Source organism: Papio anubis, chromosome 1 (genome assembly GCF_008728515.1).
Source record: "Papio anubis isolate 15944 chromosome 1, Panubis1.0, whole genome shotgun sequence".
Lineage (NCBI taxonomy): Eukaryota > Metazoa > Chordata > Mammalia > Primates > Cercopithecidae > Papio > Papio anubis.
Window position 1 is genome coordinate 129,086,558 of NC_044976.1, and position 9,563 is coordinate 129,096,120.

Below are 9,563 nucleotides of genomic sequence, written 5' to 3' on the forward strand. Positions count from 1 at the left end.
TTTTTCACCCTTTTTTCAATCCTACCTTTTTTTTTAATTGTTCCTTCTCCTTATATTCTGCATTCTAATGTCTTTCTTTATCTCTGAACATTACATATAGCATACAAATAATAATTATTAAAATATATCAAATACATATGTTTCAAACCGTGTGCTAAATAAGGAATTACCCCCATTTAATTCTTACAGCAACCCTATTTTGATCATTTTCAATGTATAGAGTTTAAGTTATTGTTTCATACTTACAAGTATGTGAAGAAACCTCCTTCTAAATCCACATAATCTATTTCCCAAGTAAGAGTTACTAAACTGCATGTTGCTCAAGTGAAAGGCTGAGAAATGAAAATTTTTGATATTAATATCATATAATTCCATTGTTTTACTGAAGCACACCTTTAGCAAAAGCCACAGTAAACTCATTCAAATGTATATGATGCACCTATATTGGGTGGCTAAAATTTGACCATTTCTTTAAGTGAGGCATGAGGAAAAGAAGGGACTGTGCTGTACTTTTCATTGTACTCGCTACAGTACTTGCTTCAATGCCTTCAATGCCTTGCATATGGTAGCAGATGCATAAACAGTACAGGGCTCTTGAATGGTCAACTTACCTTTACACTTTGTCTGACATAGAGTCTAACCCTAGATTATAGAATAAAGAAAGGAAAATGAAAGGGAAGTAAAAATAGAAGTAGTTTTTTAATACTTTCTATCAGGCAAGCATGGAATTGTTTTACATCTACTAATTGAACTAGATTTTGCAATACTACCACTGAGAAGGTATTAAAGGTCCCATGTTACATAATACATAACTAACAATAAAAGAAGTTAAACCTGGCACGAGGCACTTAGCTGGAAAATGATCCAAATAATGATTAAAATCCAGGTCTTGGTGACTCCAAAGTCTGTGTTTTCTATTCGATCTTCGACCTCTTAGAACTTTAATCACCACCCTCCTCATTTTTCCAGACGCAAATTTATATTTATTATTTAGAAATAATTTACTGCATATATTTCTTTTTAAACATACATGTATAATATATATGTGTGTGTGTATATATATATATAATATGTGTATGTATATATATATATATATATGTAGATCGGGGATAGGAAAGAATCAGGAGACATGAATAGTGACTTACCCCAATTAAAAATATCTGAAGTAACTTATCTTTATTTTTGCAAGTTATTTCTATTCTTTGTATTACTATGTGCATAGAAGCTTTGTACTGTAAAATCAAACTATGATGGGAGCTCATCTTATTGAATACTCATTTTATGGAAGAAGAAAATGAGACTCAAAAAGATTAAACCATTTGCTTTAACCCATTTCCTGTTTCGAGAATTCTGTACTGGCACAGAACTGCACTTTTTTTTTTTCTAAATGGGAAATGGGTTAAACTTTATATATATATGTGTATATATTTTATATATATATATACACACACACGCATACACACATTCATATATATACACACATATGTAGGTGTGTGTGTGTATATATATGTTCAATAAAGAAATAATTGCAGTAAATTATTTCTAGAAAATATTGTTTCTTTCACTGTAAAAGGAGTATCAACAATCAGGGAATTCTGAGAAAGATAATGCAGCATTCGTAGTGTTGATCTGACAAAGCAAACACCTGCAATGCATAAAAACAATGTAGCTTGTGTTATTGAAAGTTTCTATGTTCACATAATTTTCTGGAGACCAATTGGTATAACTTTTGCACTGGATATAGGCTAAAATGAAAAAGAAATTTTTGATATAAACAATCAAGGTTACCTAAAGTCCTTATTTCTTTTCTTTTCTCTTTTATTTTTTGTCAAGGAGTCTTAAGAAAAGGACAAATCTGTTTATAGATCTGAAGTGCTATCTGGGAAACTTTCATGAATGTAATTTACTGCTGTATCGGCCCACTCATACAGTTTTGGAATATGAGCATCTACTGAAAACCTTTCTCAGAGTTGTCTTTACTTCCTTATTTCTCAGTGTATAGACAAGGGGGTTGAGTAGTGGGGTAATCACAGTATAAGTCACTGCCACGAGCCGGTCCTTATCTGAAGAGTATAGGGATGTGGGCCTCAAGTAGATAAAGGAAGCACAGCCATAGTGGATGATGACCACTGTGAGGTGGGAAGCACAGGTGGCAAAGGCTTTGCACTGTCCCTCCACCGAGGAGATCTTGAGGATGGTGGAAACTATGAAGACATAGGAGGTGAATATCAACACAAGGGGAACCAGCAATACCAGAATGCTGAGGAAAAAGATGATCATTTCCTTCAGGCTGGTGTCTGTGCAGCCCAGTTTTATGACAGGGGAAACGTCACAGAAAAAGTGGTTGATCCGATTGGAAGCACAGAAGGGCACACTGAACACCAGGATACTGACAATCATAGAGATCAGGAAGCCACAAAAGCTGGAGGCTAGAACCAGCTGCATGCAGGTGGCTCGGCTGACAATGAATGTGTAGTTAAGAGGGTTGCAGATGGCAACATAGCGATCATAGCCCATCACAGCAATGAGAAAACAGTTGGTACAAGCCAAGCCCACAAATAAATAGAGCTGGACTGCACACCCAGAGAAAGAAATGGTTGGAATTGTGGATAGCAGGTTGGTAAGCATTTTGGGTACAATGACCAAGGTGTAGCAGGTTTCAGAGCATGAAAGGACAAAGAGGAAGAAGTACATAGGAGTGTGCAAAGCCCTGTCCAGGCGAATGACCGTTATGATGGTGGCGTTGGCCATCAGAGTGGTCAGGTAGACTAATAGGAAGACAAAGAAGAGAAGGATCTGCAGATCCCCCAGTTCTGAGAAACCTGTAAGGATGAACTCGGTGAGCTCGCTCTGGTTCTGTCTTTTCATTGGTCAGTGGAATTAGACTTTGGTAACCTGAAATTGAGAAAAGAGTGAACTTGACAAAAGTGAAATGACCCTAGAGATACACAGTTCCTATTTCTGTAAAAAGCTGATAATACTGGTCTGAAAAAATACATAACAAACATTAAGTACATAGATCAGAGTATAAGAAAGGATCAAAGGACATGAATATGACATACCCGAATTCAAAGATATCTGAAATTATTTATTTTTGTAAGTTATTTTCATTCTCTGTATTCCTATGTGCCTAGAAAGTTCATACTGTAAAATAAAAATGTGATTTAGGCTTCATTTCATTAAATACTCTCATTTTATGGAAGAAGAAAATGAGGCTCGATAAGATTAAATCATTTGCTTACCCACATGACAATGACAGTCCTTAAAAATCACCTATCTTTGCTAACACCTTATAAAAATCTGATTCAGAAAAACAAACAAAACAAGTAAAAAGGAATGTACCCAATCTCTCATATACATGACTCAAATAATGCTTGTTCACATGTGGAGAGCTATTTTAATCTACTTAAAAGTATTCAGATTCTATTTACCCATGATCAATTGTGAAGACTTTGAGATGGCTCACATATTGGGGTTTCCCTTGTCATCAGTTCAGGGGAATCTGAGATTAAGAACCTAATTAAAGCTCAAATTAAACTCAGAGCATTATGAGACTTGGGCTGAGATCTCCACTCTTCTGGCCTATGCCTCAATCTCCAATGCCTCCATAATGTTCTAAGAAGAACTTTCATCATTATCTGTGAGAAGATCTGTGGTTTGATTGGGAGATCAAATAAATGTTAAAACTTTCATATCAGACTTAGACAATCAGATTATTTTTATTTTAGAAAAAAGATCAGAAATCTAACTCAATCTGCCTACAATTCTGTGAACCTCTTTATAGGAATGTAGGAAGTATTGTCCAACCTCCATAGTCAAGGACAAATTTTAAGGAGTCACTGATTTCCAAAATAGGCTGTTCCCTTGCTAAATAGTTTATCTGGCTACTTCTGAGTAGAACTATGCCTCCTTGAAATAGTCACCCATTGTTCTTGATTTGTCCTCTGCAGATACTCACAATAATGTCAAATTATTTCTATGAATGACAGCTAGCCTTTAGTTATTGAATAAAATGATCATATATCTTTATGGGTCTTATTTTCCTTCTAATTAATTATTTAATATATAGCTTATGGCAATGTTTCTAGAACTTTCTCTGTCCTCATCACCATCTTAGGTGTGTTTGTCCTCAGCATTAGGTCATGCATCTGCCCTTCAGTTGTAGACAAGCTGGTTGGCTGCAGCCATCAATCATAACTTTGTCTCTCTGCTTCTACACATAACATTACATTTTCTTTCCTATTTTTGTTATCCGTCAGAATTAATATTTATCTTTCCTACAAAACCTTAGTTCATTATTCATCCTGGGAGGCTCCCCTATGTAGCTCTCAAAGACTGATTCCTGTTTGAATTCACTTCTCTGTCAGTTTGCTCTGAGATCGTTGGTTAGAATGGCAGCATAGTGAGGCTGGATGGACACAGGCTCTGGAGTCAGATTGCCCAGGTTGAGACCATGGCTCTGCCAATGTACAATGTTGGGGAAATCACTTTGGATCTCATGATTTAATCTCTAGAATGGCAATAATAATAGCATAAGCCAAAAAGTTTGTGTGAGCACCAAATGCCCACAATGAAGTTCCTGATGCATAAGTGGCCAATACAGGCAGGCTGTTAAATATCTAGTCAAGCCCCCTTATGTTACAAATGAAGAAACAGAGTCCCAGAGAAGTAAAATATTAAGATGTAACTTGCATAAGTTATGAGGCAAGAACTGTATCCCAAATACCTTAAGTCTTCCATCTAGGGTTTTGTCTTTTGAATTACCTGGGTTCTAGTTTTGATATTTCCTTTGCACTGTGTGCTTATACATCAGTGACTTAGGAAATAGATCGATGTGTTCTTTACTCTGTATGATCCCCACAAGGCTTTCTGTTCCACTCTTCCATCCACTCCTATCTCTTATTGTTCCGTCTTAATCCATCATATATTTTTCCTTATGCTAAGGTACATATTAGGCAGTTTCTCCCTATTTCCTAGTTTAGGTCTATTTTAGAAATATTTTGCTATTTACACTCTTAGCTATTCTCTTCATTTACTATATCTCCCATGCTCACATGGTCAGGGTTTGTTCAGCTACATCTTTGCCCTCTCCATATGGTCTCTGTCCTGTCTCTCACTCTAGATTCTGATGCTGTGGCCCACATTTCACCAGTGCATGGTTCCCATGAGTTCTTCTGCTTCTAAATCTTTCTTTGGTATTGAAAGTATTTTTAGAGAAAATTGACAGATATTACTCATAAGAAAGAGTGTTCCTACAACTCTAGTACAAAGGAGACACTTACATCCACAGGCAGTTTTTCTCATATCCCATCAAAGTCTAAAAAGGAGAGAGAAATAGGCAAACATTAAAAAATATATATCACATAGCACATTTCTTCCAGATCTTACAGGGGAAAGTCCAGGGGCCATTTGCTTTTAAAGATGAAAGACAGCTCAGCCTGATCTCTGAGCCGAAAGTAACTGTACAGCCAATCTTAGCAGCTCTGTGCCCTTGACGACACATACTCCAGCAAAATCCCTGGGTCTTATACATTAGGGGTGCCTCAGGGGATTGAGGCTTTGGAGGGAGGTTCTTCCTTGGACTCTAGGCATTAAAAATGTAACATTCTACCTTTAAAAAAGAAAAAAAAAAAGAGTAGAAAATTATGTGATTTACTTGATCTGTGTAAAAGATGAATAGCTTTAAATACTATAATTTTTTGCACTGATCATTCATTTTGGAGCAAGGTTATATTTGCTGAATAAAGTGATGACTGTGACTTCTTTAGTAATTAGCTTTACAGATGCTAAACATAGAAGAACTCTTTTAAGGGATAAAATAAATGACATTCTTGACAATTTTTTTCTTCCTTCTTAAAGTTGCTAGTTGAATTATGATGCTATTTTTTCTGTAACTATCTTGATTTATGAATAAGTTATACTAGCATCAAAAGAGGGCACACAGTTTAACCTTTTCTACATTCCTCTACCTGCTCAATTTATCTCTTCAAATATGTTAATAAATATAGACTTTTGTCAGGGCATTAGTTGATTTAATCAATATGCATTGAGTACCTATAATGCTCCAAGAACTCTGGTGAGTGTTTTGGTGTGGAAGGTGACACAATGATGGCTTAGTCTGTGCCAATGGTGACATATGGACCCATATACATCTGGGCCTCCTGAGGTGCATGTGAAGATGCATATTTTGGGGCTTTACTGTGGGATCTCCTAAATAAGAAATATTTTAGGTGGAGCTTGGAATCTTGCAATCAGTTTATGTAATTTTTTTGATTTTCAGAAAGTATAGAGCTACTGACTTCTTTCTGATAAAAGCTTGATGTTTAGAAGATGAGATGAAGAAATAAGTGCATAATTACGACAAGCAAAGAGGGTTAAGCTAGAGACAAGCACAGGGCACTACAGTATTACTGAGAGGAAGTAAAGTTATCACATTTAGTACTAAAATGAGTGGGTCTCAAGCTCCCCTTATACCTTTTCAATCCAACAATATTTCTTTTATAAGTTTATAAGTAGAATACATGACAAAACTAGGACAAAACTCAGTAGGGAGAAATGAAAGTATACTATAAAAAAATCACAATACAAATAAAGTGCTACAATATTATTTGAGGATTGACTGTGATGAGTTATAAATGCATATTTTATATCTCACAAAACACAAAAATTAAACAAATGTGTTGCTAATAAACCAATAGAGGGGATACAACAGAATATTAATAATTACTCAATTAATCCAATGGAAGTCAAGAAAATAGGAAAACAGTAACAAGAAATATATGAAACAAAGAGACATCACATAGTACAATGGTAGACTTAAACACACTCAAAATGAAACTTATATTGACTGTAAATTATTCACACTTCAATAAAAAGAGATTGTCTGATTTGTATAAACAAAGCAATTATATATTTTCTGCAAAAGACCCACTATAAATCTTAAGTCTCAGATAACAGTAATGTTCTAGAAAAAAAGCACATAACTCTAACTATTAGAGAGGCAGAATGACTATACTAACATGAGACAAGTGGACTTCAGCACAATAAATATTAACAGAACTAAAGATGGACATTTGCTAATAATAAAAAATTTAGCCCTGGGGTGCACCTAAGATGGCCGAATAGGAATAGCTCCAGCCGCCAACTCCCAGCGTGTGTGACACAGAAGATGAGTGATTTCTGCATTTTCAACTGAGGTACCGGGTTCATCTCACTGGGGAGTGCTGGACAATCAGTGCTGGTCAGCTGGTGCAGCCTGACTAGCCAGAGCTGAAGCAGGGCGAGGCATCGCCTCACTTGGGAAGTGCAAGGGGGAAGGGAATCCCTTTTCCTAGCCAAGGGAAACTGAGACAGACAACTCCTGGAAAATCGGGTAACTCCCACCCTAATACTGTGCTTTACCAAGGGTCTTAGCAAATGACACACCAGGAGATTATATCCCACACCTGACCCAGAGGGTCCCACACCCACGGAGCCTCCCTCATTGTTAGCACAGCAGTCTGACATCTAATTGCAAGGAGGCAGCGAGGCTGGGGGAGGGGTGTCTGCCATTGCTGAGGCTTAAGTGGGTAAACAAAGCCACTGGGAAGCTCAAATTAGGTGGAGCCCACTGCAGCTCAAGGAAGCCGGCATGCTTCTGTATACTCCTCCTCTTGGGACAGGACATAGCTAAACAAAAAGCAGCAGAAACCTTGGGAGAGGTAAATTCCCCTGTCTGATAGCTTTGAAGAGAGCAGTGGATCTCCCAGCACAGAGGTTGAGATCTGAGAATGGACAGACTGCCTACTCAAGTAGGTCCTTGGCCCCTGAGTAGCCTAACTGGGAGACATCCCCCACTAGGTGCCGACACCTCACACCTCACACGGTGGTGTACACCCCTGAGACGAAGCTTCCAGAGTCAGAAACAGACAGCAACAGTCACTGTTCAGCAATATTCTATCTTCTGCAATCTCCGCTGCTGATACCCAGGCAAAGAGCGTCTGGAGTGGACCTCAAGCAAACTCCAACAGACCTACAGCTGAGGGTCCTGACTGTTAGAAGGAAAACTAACAAACAGAAAGGACACCCACACCAAAACCCCATCAGTATGTCACCATCATTAAAGACCAAAAGCAGATAAAACCACAAAGATGGGGAAAAAGCAGTCCAGAAAAGCTGGAAATTCAAAAAATCAGAGCGCATCTCCCCCTCCAAAGGAACGCAGCTCATCGCCAGCAATGGAACAAAGCTGGATGGAGAATGACTTTGACAAGTTGAGAGAAGAAGGCTTCAGTCAATTGAACTTCTCAGAGCTAAAGGAGGAAACTACGTAACCAGCGCAAAAAAACTAAAAACCTTGAAAAAAGAATGGATGAGTTGATGACTAGAATAATCAATGCAGAGAAGACCTTAAAAGAACTGATAGAGAAGAAAACCATGACACGAGAACTACGTGACAAATGCACAAGCTTCAGTAACCGACTCGATCAACTGGAAGAAAGAGTATCAGCGATTGAAGATCAAATGAATGAAATGAAGCAAGAAGAGAAGTGTGGAGAAAAAAGAGTAAAAAGAAATGAACAAAGCCTCCAAGAAGTATGGGATTATGCGAAAAGACCAAATCTACATCTGACTGGTGTGCCTGAAAGTGACGGGGAAAATGGAACCAAGTTGGAAAACACTCTGCAGGATATCATCCAGGAGAACTTCCCCAACCTAGTAAGGCAGGCCAACATTCCAATTCAGGAAATACAGAGAATGCCACAAAGATACTCCTTGAGAAGAGCAACTCCAAGACACATAATTGCCAGATTCACCAAAGTTGAAATGAAGGAAAAGATGTTAAAGGTAGCCAGAGAGAAAGATCAGATTACACACAAAGGGAAGCCCATCAGACTAACAGCAGATCTCCCGGCAGAAACTATCCAAGCCAGAAGAGAGTGGGGGCCAATATTCAACATTCTTATAGAAAACAATTTTCAAACCAGAATTTCATAGCCAGCCAATTAAGTGTCATAAGTGAAGGAGAAATAAAATCCTTTACAGACAAGCAAATGCTTAGAGATTTTGTCACCACCAGGCCTGCCCTACAAGAGATCCTGAAGGAAGGACTAAACATGGAAAGGAACAACAGGTACCAGCTATTGCAAAAACATGTCAAAATGTAAAGTCCATCGATGCTAGGAAGAAACTGCATCAACGAATGAGCAAAATAACCACCTAATATCATAATGACAGGATCAAGTTCACACATAACAATATTAACCTTAAATGTAAATGGACTCAGTGGTCCAATTAAAAGACACAGACTGGCAAATTGGATAAAGAGTCAAGACCCATCAGTTTGCTGTATTCAGGAGACCCATCTCACATGCAGAGACATACATAGGCTCAAAATAAAGGGATGGAGGAAGATCTAACAAGCAAATGGAAAACAACAAAAAAAGCAGGGGTTACAATCCTAGTCTCTGATAAAACAGACTTTAAGCCATCAAAGATCAAAAGAGACAAAGAAGGCAAATGCATAATGGTAAAGGGATCAATTCATCAGGAAGAGCTAACTATCCTAAATATATGTGCACCCA

The 9,563-nt window shown here is 37.7% G+C and overlaps 1 protein-coding gene across 1 annotated transcript; it reads right to left on the minus strand.

Moving 5' to 3' along the window:
- Positions 1–1,821: 1,821 nt before the first annotated feature.
- Positions 1,822–2,868, minus strand: LOC101024974 (olfactory receptor 10T2-like). Its single transcript, XM_021934488.2, has one exon. It carries the CDS (start codon positions 2,866–2,868, stop codon positions 1,924–1,926), a length of 945 nt encoding a protein of 314 aa, XP_021790180.1. The 3' UTR covers positions 1,822–1,923.
- Positions 2,869–9,563: the final 6,695 nt, after the last annotated feature.

Excerpts from the sequence above, each read along its gene's own strand:
- LOC101024974 (XM_021934488.2), bottom strand. The coding sequence starts at position 2,868 with ATGAAAAGACAGAACCAGAGCGAGCTCACCGAGTTCATCCTTACAGGT.